Below are 17,184 nucleotides of genomic sequence, written 5' to 3' on the forward strand. Positions count from 1 at the left end.
CCTCTGGAGGCGACCTCTGGAAGAGCTCCCTCCACCTGGCTAGTCTGGTCTTCAGCGCCTTCGAGGACAGCGAGTCAAACGCTGAACATGCCAAATGTGGTCTGGGCCAAGGCAACATAGGCAGAGGGTGTGCAGGTCTGAAGTTGGGACAAGCCCGTTGCAGGATTGACACCTGCTGAACCCTGTAGAAGTCGGCATGCGCTGTGACGCATGAGAACCAAGTACCTGAATGATAAACAAGACAAAAAAGAATTATCTGCGCATGGAATTACGTGGCCGAAGCGAAACCCAGGAGCACTAGTGAATCCGCCCTTTTCCCGTCGACACGGAAAGGGGGACTGAGGTGTGGCACCAGAGGGCGGAGTCAGGGCAGCGCATGCTCCCTGGGCCGCACCCCACGCGCCTCTAAATTTAAAAAGGTTCCGTCTCCCATCCCTTCGAAGGGACGCCCATACAGAATGGAGGAAAGGGGACGGGATGTAAAAGTAAGATTCTCTAACCGAATAACACAATTGAAGATAACTGTTATAAGGGTGCCTATCTTATAAAATTGGAATCTGAATCGACTTGGAGGACAAAGCCAAGCACCAGGTACAACTGTCTAAATTAGAGCACATCATGCAAATAATTAAACGTGGACTAAATTGATTTATAAAGCAAAATTATTTTTAAATTACACAATTGGTTTATTCACTCATGTTGGCCTAAATGTTTGCTATCATAGATAGTAATGTACTTAAAAAAAAAAATGTGATGTAGTAATGATTGAAACACGCGTCAGCACTAGCAGCAAGAACATAAGATCTTAAATGATAATGGATCATTTTGTAATTTAGAACGAAGCACATTTTGAATAATACTGGCAACCAGTAATATGAAGGAAAAAAATGCTATACAAATTTGCATCTTTTGTAGGATAGAACCAAACGAACTGTGTAACAGAAATACAAATCAAACTATGTATAGGTAAAATAAGTGGACCAATGGAATTTAATGAACACTGTGGTTAGATAATGTGCATGTGTGGAAAGAAGAACATGTGAATAATGTTTAGAACAGACAAATTACAATAACCTAGGCACCATTGTAACAGAGGTATCTTTAAATTTAGTACATTTTACTTGGTTGTAAAAATGGCACCAAGCAATGCAGCAAAACCATTTTTCAGAGGCCCAGCGGAGTATCGCAAATTTGCCCGTAATAAGTTGCCAGTTGAAGTCAGAAGCCAAATATTGTTGCATCCACGTCATTGGGGCAACATTAGTGCAGGACTAAAGAGCAAATGCCATTCGGCATGCCAGAACTTGTAGGCCCATATGTCCAATGGAAAAGAAAAAACTCAAAGCTACAAATTGCATGTAGAGCTACAGCATAACTGCTGGGTCTGGATAAGGGGGCCTGACAATGTTATGCCACTTCACAACTCAAACAAGTAGAGCAGATCTAGTTTGTGGTGTGCTCAATATCAGTGTTCTATATTGCTTAAATCGGATACATATTGCTCTGCAAATTAACTCAAAATAGCGAAAGCCGCACCCGGCTCAGTCTTGCTCGTAACAATTGAACTATTTACTGCATTCATGAAATCTCAGACGACATGGTTTTCCATGCTGTGCGCGGTGGATGATCCTATTTTCCCCAGTTACGATTCAAGATCACAGGTACCATAGTAACTTAAAAGGTGCAACAGGAATGACTACTACACCAGATATCAGAAAAGTTGAGATCTCAGTGGCCATTTAACTGTACATGCACTAGCGGCTTCATTTGCTTGAGAAGCCCAAATAAAAATAAAAAAGTCCATTTGCTGTATTTTCTGGGTATAAGTGTTCAGTTGCTTAACATAGGCAATTTCAAAAGACTTTGGCAATAGGCCAGAACATCTTTCAATTACCATTGTTTGATTATGATACAGCAAGAAAAATCCACATATATTTTATTGCCGTGAAGAGGTTTCACAAAATTCCTGAGTAAACATTAAGAACACCAGACATAGCTGATCTTTGCCAGTCTTGGGACCTCTACACTGTAATCGCCCCAAGGTCCTTTCAGTTTCCCATCTCTTGTTGATAGGAAAGCTCAGAAGAATGTCCACTTACCATTTTAAATTGAACAGTGAACGTGCAGTACTGCTTCAGAGGAAATATGCATGTTCTGAATACAAAGCAATCACCGGAAATGCACGTATGCATGATTTTTCCTGGGGGAATAACTGGCAGGCACAGAAATAAACAACACTTTTGGAGGCAGGGAATAGGGGATAAAATCCCACCCGAATTAACAAGAAAACAAACACGGAAATATGAACACTTTCAACATCTCTTTCACACATTACAGATTCTGACATCGAATAAACATATACAGTATTGTCGTAAGCACAAAGGGCATATTGTTGAGGATCACTATTGTTGGGCAATCCTGTTGGTGTAGATTTTATCCAAGGACCATTTGGAAGATGTCTCAAAACAGCGTACAGCATGTGCACATTTGCTCAATGAATACAAATGCCATTCTTAGAAAGCCATACAGTAGAATTTAGGCAGTGATCAATATTTGTCTTGTGGACGTTTTTTGCAAAGTCCATAAAGACCAAACTCAAAACAGTGTTGATGGCCATGTTTGGCACAAATCTTTCAAAAATGAATATCTTAACATGAAGACAAATGTACATTTAATTGCAGATTAACATTTTTAGCTTGTAAGCATAACCACTATCAAACATTCACGTGAAAACATTTTGGTCTGCAGTATTATTAAAGGACACGTTAACTGGTGTGCGAGTCCCATTACACATCATTAATATTAATCAATCAAATCAAAGTTTCAACGTGTTTCAAAAGCAATTTACAGATTCAAAATATACAAATAGAATTGGTTACCTGAGTGGGGTTAGATAGTTGGTTTTTCCACGGCTCCTCTGCGCTGCTGGTCAGGTTTGTGCGGTTATGAGGTAGAGTGAGTGAGTTTTGTTGCAGATAAGGCACGTTTCCATTACTTCCACTTCCTGTTGAATGATTATTGCCTATCAAATGTTTATCTGGGCTACCCAAGTGTCCAGCTATGCTGCAAGGAATGTGACTTGCTGAAACAGGTCCATTAGCCATAAGTTGCCCAGGGCAAGTCAGACGGATTGCGGGCTGAGTAGGTACTCTGGCTAGCGCCACTTGAGGCTGGCCAGAGAGAGAGTTTGTAGGTAATGATGAATCAGCTGTTGGGCCATTCGGAATTCCAGTACATCGTACCTGGGTAACACCTGCTTGTCTCACCTAACAACAAAAAAATCAAATCCATCAAGATTGAAAACATTAAAACTGACTGTTGCATTTGATTTCACCCACATTCTGACATAATTGCACTTGTGTAAAGAAAAAAACGGATGTGCTTGAATACCAAATTAAAGATTTAAAATTGAGCAAATATTAGAAGATTCTTTTTAAGAATATGAAAGCAAACCAAAATTAAACACGCGTTCTTAGAAAAGGAAGTAGTGACACTGATTATTTTGACTCCTACCAGCTTCTGTCTTATAACCACAGAGCTAAACGTTGTTTAGTAATCTATGAAAGCAGTCGAAAAAGCAATTTGGGGGCTAATTCATGGATTATTTGCGCCGAAAAAAACGGGATTTGTGAGCCATTCTGCCTGCAAATCCCCATTTGTTAAACAGGGATTTGCGGGCAGAATGGTGCACAAATTCCGTTTTTTTTGGCGCAAATATTCCATGAATCAGCCCCTTAATAGGAAAACTGAACTTGGTGCCATTAAAAAAAAAAGGCTTAGTCCTCCGAGTAAATGCATCTGGAAAATAATAACCGTTTTTTCATTTGGTTAACAGGTTACAGATAGGATACAGTCCTTCCTTCCACATATTCATCATATAAAGTAAGAGCCCCCAGGTACAGGATTAACTCAGAAGACAGCATGTGTTTGAGAAACACTGATTCATTCACCATGGAAGCAGTGGCTTATAAGAAGCCATACAACTTATGTTTGGTTCAAGTATATTTATCGTTGAAGAAAAGCAAAACAAAATACATATCCGATATAACGTGAACCAGCCCACAACGCCATGTTATTAAAAAATTAACCAACTGTCTGGCAAGTAACATTATACAAATGCAAATCCACCAAGTGTAAAGTTTCAGTATGCAGGAACAGTGGAGGAAAAAGTTCAGTGCATTCAAAACAAATAGGTCTGCAGGTTATTACATTACTTCTGCCTGAACAACCTTTGAAAGGGCATGTAGGCAAGTGGGAGGTAAGTTACGCGGGTATGAGAGATAGAGGGAAAGGAACAAACCACTGCATAATTGACCGCTATTGCGTCTAGTCCAATTAGTCAATCCTAATCAAATTCCCAGTATATAAAAGACTGTCACACCAGTCCATTTTACTATACATGTATGTTAGGAATTTCTTAACATGCAACTGTACTCAAAACACTTAATGGTCTCCAAAAAAATCAAATGACCTCAGGTGATGTTCTTCCTGATAGATATGTTAATATCTCCCACAGATGGAGAAATTACTTGCCAGTAATGTTCTATGGATTCTGCTCCCACAGAATCCTCATCTGGAAAGGGGGTGGCGGAGTTTGTCCCAAAAAGGGTTTCCTACCCTTCCTTTTAGACTGCCTTCTGGGTCGGCCCGTCGGGGGTCTTTGCTAATGTGTGTTTTAGGCTATCTTGTGTGCTTATGGTCTATGGGGTTTTTCTCACCCTCATAGGAATCATCTTTTAAACATGTGTGGTACACAGCACCCTCCGTGCCGTACCACTGGAGTGTCGTAGCGACCCCCAAACATAAACTCCATACCATGGGACTGACTACTGTCTCCCAGGACATGTAAAGTCCCCATTGGCTTTACTGGTCAATAATTATGAACTAAACCAGTACAACCCCATCTTAAAGTGGAACTACTGGAAAGGGTTAATAGTTGTTCTCTAGTGTTCACTTTCGAGGGGGTACCGTACAGTCCCTCTCAAAAGTTTCTGGCTGGTGGCAGTGGTTACTACCGTAAATATTCGACCGCAAATATTTCTCTATGGGATTTTCCCATTGTTCGAGGCTACCACTTTTAATGACAGCCTCTAACATACCACCAGGTTATTTTAATATTAACCTTAATCCGGTGTTTTTTTTTTTTTGCCAGAACTTTAATAAAATGTCTTTCTCGTGTTTTTCTCTGAAATCCTAACCCAGGTCAGGGATCCTTTGTTCGTCCTTTTGGTGGGCTTCTGCACAGAAGCCCTCCTTTCGGCACCACTGAGTCTGGGGTAGACAGGATGTGTGGAAGGGGGGGGAGAGGCACCCTGGACAGGGTTGCCTACGCAACCCAAGTCGCACCACACCCTGATAGGCTGGGGGGTTCTCCCGCCAGGAGAGCCACCCCACTGTGAGTGACATCTAGGCTGTATGAATGGGGCTCTTGCTGTATCGTCTAACATTATCTTTTACCTTCTGCATTATCCTTTTTCAACGTTAAACAAAGACTTGACTGCAGCTACAAGAACAGTTTGATCCTAGGCACCCTTTGCCTTGTACCACTAACTCTGGCACATGCCTACTGACTTTGGCTAGATCTGTTACAACTGCCTTCTCTAGATTGCTTCTCACTAAGAAATGTGTTGGTGCACCTAAACTCTTATAACCACCCTTCTTTCCCTCTTTAATATTGTTGAAGTACCATTTTGCTCGGTTTTCACCTAGTATTGCTAATGCCAAAGTACTACCTTGCTTAACTTGTTCACAATCCGCATGGGAAGTGTTGCTGGTGTGTTCTAGAGGTTAACCCTGTACAACTTGTTCTTTCCCTCCTTCTGAAGAAATTGTTAGAGTGCCATTTCTGTTTGGTTTACACTGTGCCGTTTTGCTCAGTTTTCACTCTTGCTCAAACTTTTCTACACTTTAATTAGGGAGTTGTGTATACTTTCCTTGACTGTTTTAACTTGCTTTAATACTAGTGACTTGTGTGCTGATTTAAGTGGGTGTAAAATAAATATATGTATTATGTTTGATACAAAGCTTTGGTCAGTGTTTCCTTGTTCCATAGTACTGTAGTCCTATTGTGTAAACCCTGAATAATGCTCATCTCCATTTTGAGATAAGCCTGACTGCTCAGCCACAGCTGCCAACTAAATCTTTGTGGTAGAGACTGATACCAAATGGGATTGATTGCATATACCTGTAGTCCTAATCTTCTGTAGTGCTCCCTATGTGAACTGCACAGGATTCTGCCTAGCAGGCTCTATCTCTATAAAGTGAAGAGTCCTGACAGGAATAGAAAACAGTAGCACTTGGAAAGTGTCTGCTCCCGGGAAAGATCACCCACCGTTTCAGGTAGGAGTCCTGGCAGCAATAGCCCCACTCGACCAGTTGAAGGGCCCAGGCGACGAGGTAATTTCCTTCCATTTGCTCAAGAATCCAGAAACTCCTAACTGGTGAAATATGAGAAAACTCCTAGAGGTTTCTGAGGTGCCATGGATGTCGACATTACAGCAGCCATCGGCTGCCTAGATCCTCCTCTACCCCTAACTGGCCATGGGAACCTGCCTTGTCCTGGTTTGGCCTGGGGCACTTGCGCCCTTCTGAGAAAGCCTGAACGACGTCCTCTGGACCCAAACGCAAAAGTGAGTCCTTAATCTTTTCTAGGGACTCGTCAGGTTTTGGGCCAAAAAGATGTTTGCTATCAGAGGCAAGGTTGAACAATTTTGTTAGAACATTCGGCGAAAACCCCTAGCCCCTCAACTACACAGACCTGTGCAAGACTGCCGAAGTTCCCATAGCTCGACCCATACAGACAGCTGCGTCCAACCCTGGCCGTTTCCTTGCCATCAAGTACTATATCTAAGAAGCCAGCCGTGACTTCCCACTCTGGGAGGTGGTCAGCTGCTCCCGAAATTGTGCTCCAGAGGATAAGGAAGAATTTAGAGAAAGCACAAGAAGCATTTACGGCCTTGAGAGCCATGCTCCCTGACGAAAAGACCTTTTTTGCCAAAGCGTAAACTTTTCGCCTACGAGTCGGAGGGGAGGTTCCATGTTGAGGTCGCTGACGTTACCATAGCAGCCTGCACCACTAACCCCCCTGTGGGTTAGAGGTTGAATTGAAGGGCGCCTCTTGCCAGCTTATATTTATTTGTAAGCTCTGCGTCGACTGCCGGTGTAGAGCACAGACGGTACCATGAGGCGATGACCAGGACTGCAATAGCTGCATTGAACGGCAAAAAACATTCTGTTTGCGGGCTACGGTCGAGGATGTCGGTGTCACCGTACTCAGACACCGGCTTCGACAGAGTGCCGACCCCCAAGGTCACAAACACCTTCTTGACCGCCTTGAGGTATTGTGCATTCAGGTGCGTGCAAAGGTTCAACTGCTAGAATTCCACATCCAGAGAGGTTTCAAGACCACAGGCATCCTGAAGGTTCTCCATCAGTTGAAGCAACCAAGCTTGGTTGCCCAGAAATCTAGCAACAGATCCAAGGTTGCACCCTCCATCGGCTCAACCCAAACGCTATTTGGTCACCCTCGTCATCACATTGAGTCAAAGGGCACGGATCGACAATACAGCTGGACTTGGGCGGTCTCCGCTCAACAGGCTTCTTTGCCCAAAGGGCAGCCGACTGTCTCGGTGCAGGAGGAAGTTTCTCCAATGGGAGTCTCGCGCAAGGGCGTTGGCTGCCTTAATCCCGGAGGGACCCAGCGGGTTTGGAGCTGTATTGACCTGCAGCATTGAGGGGGAAGCAATAACAGAAGAGACCTTCTAAAAAATAAAACTAGCATTTGGCTTTTGAAATCCTCTCACTCCTCCTTCGACGCAAGCTTTGGAGAGTAAAACTTACCCCTTTCACGAGTCAGAATTGTGCATGCATCTGCACTTTTTATTGTGCGACGACAAGGAGTGGTGAGATTTGCTACGGGAGTGAAAACGCTTTTTAGATTTCTTATGGTGATGTCCCTCAATTTTTCTCGGGAGTCAGCCCCTCAGTATCACGCTCAGATGGCCTTGGAAGCTATTTCGACAGGGATTTAGATTGCGGTCTGCCGCGGCAGATTAGCCAAGCATTCCTTCACTGCCTTAGTGTTCATCGCCAGACAAGAACCACAATTCTCTGTCATGTCCGACACCAAGACACCACACACAGATATTCAAGGAGGGACATTTGAGTTTCAGCCATGCAACATTTAAAACCAGATGGCTTAGGCCCCAACACAAATTGACGCAGTATCAAATTCTAGAACCGAAAACGAGCCTGTTCGGAATACTGTGCGGAAAGGTTTCTGAGGTATGGGGCGTAGAGCATCCTTTTATACGACGCCCGAAGTCGCATCCGATCGAGGAATGGAGTGGCTATATACGAGGGAATTGTCTACATCAAGCAGCTTTACGCCCCCTTTCGAAAACATTTCCATGCAACTGATGCTGGAGAGCCATCTATCAAGATGAGGAATCTGTGGGAGACTGTAATCCATAATGCTTATGTTCTGAAATGTCCCCTCATATGTATTCTACTCTGGAATGATTTTCCATAGCCACCAGGTGGATCTGTGTACCTCCAGGACTGGCCTCGCCATCTGTTAGGAGGGTTCTTCAAAGTCAATCCTGCGACAGGACTTTGAAAAGCCAACCTAGGGTTAGCAAGGTTTTTCACAACCCAACCCTCTTAAGTAGCATTGCCTACACAATGCCTCTTGGAGTCTTTAGGTGTCAAATAATGTTTCCTGAGAGTCAATGATAGTCTAAGAGAACACACTCGGCAAGGGTAGGTAAAACACAGAAGGCTGTTAGTGCAAAGCAAAAGCAATCAATGAATTACTCAAAGGTTAAGTCAGTTAGGAAAAGTTACTCACCATAGTGACCACTGTACTTCTAGTCCTATAACCCCTTTCATCCATACTTCTGGGAGTTCCCACAGAGTTGGGACTGGATCATAGCATTCAGAAAGCACAGCTTCCCTCCCCTTTAAATTAAAAATAGAGTGAAGACGGACCAAATGTGCAACTATGCCTACAGCCCAGCCCCTCCCGCTCCTAAATCTCAACCTCAGTCCATTGATCTGCAGAGAGGACTGGTAGGACCTAGCTCCACATTTTTTAGGTGAAAGGAGGGCGGGGATATTGAGGAAATTCAATTTACTCACCATAGTAAATGGAGTACGCCTAGTTCCCTTTCCTCCATCCTTGTGGGCGTCCCTTCAACATGGGGACAGAACTTTTGACAGGAAAAAATTGATCTTCCCCTTTAAAGGTAGTATAGCGTGCAGGGGCACAGCCTCAGGAGTGGGATACCGCCAGGCCACGCACTCCGGAGCCTCACCCGAGTCGCCATTGAACACATCGGACATCTGCTTTTTGAATAAGAAGTGCAACCTACTCCGAAGAGGAAGACCGTGGCACCCGGGGTGAACACCAGGGCCTTGCTGGTTTTGGAAGACAACTGGTGGGTGGCGCCTCCTGCTGAAGACAGCACATGGTCCTGTCCTCTTGTGCCGAGTCTGGCCTGGAAGCCACGTGCTTGGTTGCCATTTTGGGGTTGCGCGCCACAATTTGGGGAATGCTTGGTTCCTCCAACCGGGACGGCCCTGACTGAGCCTCAGATTGGACCCTCAGTGGAACGACTGGTGATCCTCTGGCGCTGACCTTCAACCTCCGAGATGGCTCCCATAGGACCTCTGCCCTCGGTGCAAGCACCAGTATTCTATGCGCTCGAAGGCGTCCCCGCCCTCTTTTTCGAGTTAAATCCAAAGGCCCCTCATACTCCGGTGCAGACTCAGACCTAGGGTGCCCCTTAGAGGGAGACCTGAAAGGGCCCTCGAACCCTTCAGAACTTGCGCTGGTAGCCTTCAAGGCCTCGTGCCTACCTCCGGCAGAAGAGCTTGAAGGGCCCCTCCCAGACAGTGACCCTGGGAAGGAAATCAGCGTGCTGGGGTACTTGAAGTGATGACTAACCATGTAGTGCCGCAATGCTTTGGAGACAAAGTACTTTAAATGTCCGGGCTGCTAAATGTTGAAAATCTCCCTCCAGCAGGAAAGACGGTCCTTGAGATAATGTGGAGCAAGGAAGTCACAATCTACGCTCAGGTCCCAATGGTGGTCTGGTCTCAGGCACTCCAAGCAAGTGCATGGGGTTCAGACTCCAGGAAGGAACAGTCACACATGACTCACCTGGAGAAGCCTCCTGTGACCGAAGTGCATCGGGGAAGTGAGGCACCGAAGGGAGGTAAGATTTAAAGAGAAAAATAACACAGGGAAGGGCGCAAAGCCTGCACATGCTGCCAGGTCTAAAAGTCTGAGTGGAAAAAGGGACTGAGGTGAGGAGCCGGAGGGCAGGGCCTAGTGGCCGTTCCTACACCTGCAGCTGCGCGCTATTACTTACCTGTAACTGTTCTCCATCATGGGTCTGGCATGAATTCACATGCTCATGAATATTCCCAGTCAGGACGGGAATCCTTGGTAAAAGAAAAAAAAACAGTTTCACTTTCACTTACAGTCTTTCTCCTATAAACCAATCACTGAGCTCTGGGTCATACTGGCCTCAGCCAATGACTGCACTCTACCTAAGCCCTCCACTGGCAGCCATCTTCAGATTTGGTAGCATGTAAAGTGGCAGTATGACCAAGAAGAGCGGCAGAGGGGAAGGAGGAAGGGTTTTGCATGTGAATCCATTCCAGACCCATGCTGGAGAACAACAGTTACAGAAAAGTAACTTGTTTCTTCTCCAGCATGGGGTCTGGCATGGATTCACATGCTCATGAATAAAGAATACCTAGCAGTATATACAAACACAACCAAGGCAGGTGGCAAGGCACAACAGACGCAATTACTCTTACCCCCTCACCAGGCTCACCTTGAAGCGAACAGATTGAGCAGCATTGCTTTGCTGGCCCTAGACTCCTCTCTGGAATCCCTGTCGACGCAGTAAAATCTCATAAAGGTGTGTGTAGACCTCCACGTAGCAGCCCTGGAGATGTCCAGCTGGGGCACATCAGGCAGCAAATGCTCTGGTAGAATGGGCCTTTGGAGGCCAGGCAGCGGTCGGTTTGCCAACCGGTTATGAGTGATACAGCCGGAGAGCCACCTGGAGATGGAAGCCTTGGACAATGCCTTCCCATGGTTCACAGGACCACCAAAATTCACAAAAAGCTGAGACGTCTTCCAGAAACTTTTTGTACGAGCTACATAGAAATTCAGAGCACGTGCCACATCCAGCGAGTGCAGAGTCCTTTCAGCCGGTGACGAAGGAGTCCGAAAAACACAGGCAACACCAAATATTGGTTGAGATGAAATTCCGACGGAACCTTCGGGATGAAGTAGGGATGCGTCCCCAGCACCACCCTCATATCGTTGAAATTCAAATAAGGCTGCTTGCAGGATAGAGCCTGGATCTCACCTACCCTCCTGACAGAGTTGATGGCCACAAGGAAAGCAGTCTTCCACGAAAGGTACTTGAGAGTGGCTTGATGCATAGGCTCGAAGGGGCCACCCCCCATGAGCCTCGTCAGAACTACATTGAGTTCCCACGCCGGGGCGGGCACCTTCACCGGCGTGACCGATCGGAACAGACCTTTGAGAAACTCCTTTACCAGACAGTGTGACCAAAGCGAAGACTGTCCCGGAGACCTGCTTTAGCGGGAGATAGCTGCCAGATGCACCTTGATGGAGGAGTGAGCCAATCCCGCCCTGGCCAAGGACATTAAGTATGGAAGGACCTGTGGGGCCATGACCCTCAGAGGGTTGATCTTCTGTGTCCGGCACCATGTCATGAAGCGCTTCCACGTAGCAAGGACATCTCTGTAGTCCGCAGGAAGCTCGTACCCGCTAAACGCTAATGCTGCAGGAGTCAAGCCTTCAAGTTCAGCGACCCTGGGTCATGGTGTAGGATTGCACCTCCTTCTCTGGTGAGCAGGTCAGCGACCAATGGCAGGTTGACTGGAGGTGATGTTGACAGACTGAGAAGATCCGGGTACCAAATCGGGCTTGGCCACGCCAGGGCGACAAAGATCATCTTGCACCAGCATTATTCGAGTCTATCAATGATTCGCAGCAGGAGGGGCAATGGAGGAATTGCATAGAGGAACAAGCCTTCCCACAGAAAGGAGAACGGGTCCCCCATGCTCTTCGGCTGGTGGAAACTCCTGGCAAACCTCTAGCACTTGGTGTTAGTTGCCGTCACAAATGGGTCGAATCGGGGCCTGCCCCACTTGAGGAAGAGACTGTCCACTTGATCCTGCCTAAGGTTCCACTCGTGGCAAGAGCGTAGTTCCCTGCTGAGGGAGTCGGCAATGGTGTTCTTGACTCCCGTCAGGTGGAAAGTAATGAGGAACATCCTGTGGGTGCCCGCCAGTGCCACAAATCCTGTGACTCTCTGGAGAGCGATGGGGACCTTGTGCCCCCCCCATAGTTCCGGATGTAGGACATTGTGGGGGTATTGTCTGTGAAGACCCTCACTACCTTGCCCTTGAGGGACGGGAGGAAAGACTTGAGGGCCCAGACGACTGTCCGCAGCTCCAGGACTTTGATGTTGAGGTCCCTCTCCTCCGGTAGCAACAGGCCTCTAGCAGGAAGGCGTCCGGGGTGAGCTCTCCAGCCCTCCATAGAAGCGTCTGTGGTGACTGTCTCCTGGTACGGGGGATCCTGGCCCCCAACGATGTTGGAGCACACGCCCGACCACCTTATCGCTCAACGGAACTACTCGTTGAGGACAATCTTGTGGGCGAAGCTTCTGGACACCTGGATCCAACGAGCATCCAGGAACTACTGAAGGGGTTGCATCCACAACCTGATCAGGTAAATGCACAATGGCATCATGCCGAGCAGCGATTAGGAGGTCCTCACAGTGGCAATCTTCAGTGCTAACAGCCGTCACACCTTGCCCAGATTTGATGCTATTCTGTCTTCCGAGGGAGCCGCCAGGCGGGCGAGTCTGGATCCCAGGACAGAGCATCTTGCGATGAAATCAAGCTGGACTTCGACTTGTTTACTGAGAACCCCAGATCCGTCAGCAGCCGTACGGTCCTCTGCGTGTGATCAACGGTGGTCTCCTTTGACTTGCCCCGGGTGAGCCAGTCGTTGAGGTATGGAAACACATGTATTCCTTGCAGACAGAGATGGGCCGCCACTGGTGCCAGGCACTTTGTAAAGACTCTGGGCGCAGACTTCAGTCCGAAGGGCAGGGCCTTGAACTGATAGTGTTTCCCTTGTACGACGAAGCGCAGGAACTTGCAATGATTTTGTGAATGGGGCCCTGCTAGTACGTGTCCTCTAGATCCAGAAACGACAGGAAGTACCCTACTCCAGTTGGCCGAGCACGTCCTGCAACGTGACCATCCTGAATTTTTGGGACTTGATGTACTTGTTGAGTCGTCGTAGATCGAGAATGGGCCTCTAGCCCCCAGTTTTCTTTCTTACCAAGAAGTATCTGGAGTAAACTCCGGAGCCGCTTTGGAACATGGTATAACGCCCCCTTTAACACAGCCCACTCCGCCAGCCGCAGCTGAGGGGTGTGTTGTTCCTACCGAGCCACTGGTGGTATCCGCGCGCACTTTCGCTGAAACTCCAAAGTGTGTACGTAGGTGAGAGCGTCCAGCACCCATCGGTCAGTGGAGATGATTTCCCACAAAGTTCGCCAGCCGGCCTCCCACCGGAGTGCAGGGGCCGACGTCTTGGCTGGTTCAATCCTGCTTAGCGGCCTGCGCACCACCTTGGGAGCCTGGCAACGATAGCGGCCACCTCCGAAGGCCTTGGAACAACCCCTATAAGTATCCTGGGTCGTGGAACGGGATGATTGGCGGTACAAAGACGATCCTCCCCCAAAACCTTTCGATGATCTGCCCAACTTCCCTCCTGAGGAAATTATAAGTTACTCACCATAGTGACTAACATTGTTAGTCCCCTTTCCTCCATACTGAATGGGCGTCCCTTCCAAGGGACGGGAGACGGAACCTTTTTCACCAGAAAAAAACACCTTCCCCTTTAAATTTAGAGGTGTGCGGGGGTGCAGCCCTGGGAGCATGCGCTGCCCTGACTCCGCCGCCACACCTTGATCCCCATTGACGAGTCGACAATAGATTTAACATTGCCTAATGTCACCAGTATTATTAGGGGGAGGATGGTGGGACGTATGGAGGAAAGGGGACGAAGAGTAAGTTAGTCACTACGGTGAGTAACTAATAATTACTCTTACGTCCTGTCCCCTTTCCTTCATACTGCATGGGTGATTACAACTGTATGTAGCCCCAAGGTGGAGAGGATACCCTCCTTAAGCAAATAGGTTCCTGAGAACCGCCTGTCCGAATGCCGCATCAGATGAAGAGCCGGCATCCAAACAGTGTCAGGGATTTAAAGGTGATACGCTCCTTTATTGCTAGCCAGTGAAGGTCATTTCTGTCCTTTGTTATATGGTCGCGTTTGGACTTTCCTCAATGGATCGGACCGTTATTTTGAATTATTTGGCATTGCTTTATGCAATTACTGCTGACAATAGGAATGGAGGAGGAGAAGTTCATCCCCTCCTCCGAGTTCCTGTAAGCCCCGATGGCTGAAAGGTATGTACGGCAGGTGTCCACCTGCACACCAAAGTGGGCAAGGTGCGCAGAGAAGGAGAGCACGTCGTCCAAAGTACACGCCAGGGGTTCGATTTCCTCTGCCCAGTGGCAGAACCTGGTCAATTTACTTTTATACTGGGCCCTGGTAGCCTTGCTCCTTGCGCCTTGTACGATTTCCAGGTTAGCCTGGGAGACACTGAGGTGCCGCAGCGTTACCTGCTCAGGCACCACTCTGTGAGGGCTAGGTTGAGGTGCGAGGTGGATGACCCTGCCCCCATGCTGTGCCAGATGATGTGCTGGGCCCGTCGGGAAGGGAGTCGGAGGCATCTACGATAGGCTGAGCAGCTCTGAAAACCATGGCCTGGCCGGCCACCATGGAGCAATTTGAATGATGTTGAGCTGGCGAAACTCCTTGATCTTGCAAATCATTGTGAATCAGTGGAGTGGGCGGGAAGGCGCAAGCAGTCATGCTGTTCCACTGAAGCCGAAAAGCGTCGCCCAGGGAGCCAGGGCCCTGTCCCTGCCAGGAGGAGAACTGAGGGCACTTCTTGTTGTGCCAGGTGGCAAAGACAGCCACCTGGGGACAAACGCCACCTGTTTAAGATCTCCTGAAAAACAAGGTTGTTTAGCTGCCACTCTTAATTGTCTGCTCCCAACCTGCTGACCCTGTCTGCCTCCAGGTTGGCTTCCCCCAGGAGGTGGACTGCCATGAGGTAGATGTTTTCGAGGGCCCATTCCCACATGCTTATTGCCAGTCTGCACAGAGGAGGGGATCTGGTGCCCCCCTGCATGCTGGTGGAGTTGTCTGTCTGGATGAGGACAGCCTTGCCCCTGAGAAGTGGTAGGAATGCTCTGAGCGCTAGCCAGATGGAGTTCAGCTCTAACCAATTGATGTGGTATTCCTGCTCCTGCTGAGTCCAGGTGCCGTGGACCGAGAGATTGTCCAGGGTGGCTCCTCAGCACTCGAGCGAGGAGTCTCTGGTGATGGTGGCCTGCGGGGGAGGCGGCCGAAAGGGCTTGCCCATACATAGGTTGCAGTCCCTGGACCGCCATGTTAGGTCTGGGTGGAGAGATGGAGGAACGCTGATCATCTCGGATTCAGAGCCACGCTCCTGGTTCATGAAGCCGCAAAGTGCAGCTAGATCCTCCTCATCCTCAGTCTCGTGTGAGGGACGGCTAATAAGACCACGCCAAGAGACCCAGAAGATGCTGGTACCACCACGCCGAGGTCACCTCTCTGCTGAGGAAGTGGGTCGTGACCCTCTTAATGGCTGAGATATTGTGCTCTGATGGAAACACCTTCTCGGAGCATGTGTCCCAGATGAGGCCCAAGAATGTCAGAGTCTGCATGGGCTGCAGCTGCGACTTCCTGAGATTGAGCGAGAAACCCAGATCGTGCAGTGTGTTCATCAGGGCATGGGAAGAGTGGTGAACCGCTTCCAGAGCTGTAGCCCCGACGAGCCAGTCGTCGAGGTATGGGTAGATGCGGAGGCCCTGCGATCTGAGGAGGGCAGCCACAGTGTTCATGAGCCGGGTAAAGACCCTGGGGGCCAAGTTGAGGCCAAAAGGGAGGACCTTGTATTGAAAATGGTAGCCCATGATCCTGAACCGAAGGAAAGAAAGATAGGATGCCAAATCAGGACGCGTAGGTATGCGTCCTTCAGATCCAGGGAGCACATCCAGTCTCCCTTGCACAATGTCTCCGCTATAAAAGCTGGCGTAACCATCTTGAATTTTTGCAGGGCTAAGGAGAGGTTGAGGATGGAAAAGTCCAGCACAACTCTCAGGCCTGCCCGATTCTTTTTCTGAATGGCGAAAATCCTGGAGTAAAAGCCCAAGCCTCACTGGCTCTACGAGCGAACTGATCTCCCCCAGAAGAGTTGCTGTCCCAACTTGAGGGAGGGAAGGAGGGAGGAGAGGCTGGGATGGGTAGGCGGTACCCTGTGGATACTACGGAGAGGATCCAGGGGTCCGCAAAATTCTGACACCAGAAATGTGCATGGAGAGCAAGCTTGCCCCCCACTGGTGACACGTGTCATGCCTTCTTTCCCTCGGAGTAGGTTGCGGAGGAGGGAGACTGGAAAAAGCCCCCCATGCCTTTTTGTTGCTTGCGCTGGTTCCGAGACGGCGAGTGGTCAGGATGCCTGTATCTCCGTTCCTCAAAGCCACGGAAACTTCCATACGTACGCCCCCTGTCGGAGCGCTGCTGTGAGTGGTTGTACGACTTGGGCATGGTCTTTGTCAAGATGGATAAAGACTTGGCCGTTTGTGAGCTGTTTTTCTTCTTGTCCAGCTCTTCGTCCGTGGTGGAGTGGAAGAGGTCCCCTCCCTCGAACGGCAGGTCTAATATGTGTTCCTGGATGTCCGGGGTTGAATTTCATTGCCCGGAGCCAGGCTGTCCTTCTCATGCCTGTGGCGATACAGATGGCATGCCCAGAGGTGTCAATATGGGCCACGGTGGATTCCATGAGGTCCTGCGCCACCAGCTTGGCCTCAGACAGTCCCCGCCTTAAAACGCGATTGGCTCAGCGTAGGGAGTTCCGGAAGGAAGTCAGCAATTTCCATCATAACCTTTGGTTAGCGGCCGCCAGCCTGGCATCGGCGTTGGCCTGACAAAGATGTAAGGAGGCGTTGGAATAGAGC

The 17,184-nt window shown here is 48.4% G+C and overlaps 1 protein-coding gene across 5 annotated transcripts in view; it reads right to left on the reverse strand.

Moving 5' to 3' along the window:
* KDM6A (lysine demethylase 6A) overlaps window positions 1-17,184 on the reverse strand; it is a 1,954,130-nt gene that overhangs the window by 895,801 nt on the left and 1,041,145 nt on the right. For all 5 annotated transcript variants that reach the window (XM_069636498.1, XM_069636499.1, XM_069636495.1 and 2 more), the window contains one exon: window positions 2,880-3,266. In XM_069636498.1, coding sequence (XP_069492599.1) covers window positions 2,880-3,266 — 387 coding nt within the window. The remainder of the gene's footprint in view (window positions 1-2,879; window positions 3,267-17,184) is intronic.

This window comes from Ambystoma mexicanum, chromosome 7p, assembly GCF_040938575.1.
Source record: "Ambystoma mexicanum isolate Mex_15411 chromosome 7p, UKY_AmexF1_1, whole genome shotgun sequence".
Lineage (NCBI taxonomy): Eukaryota > Metazoa > Chordata > Amphibia > Caudata > Ambystomatidae > Ambystoma > Ambystoma mexicanum.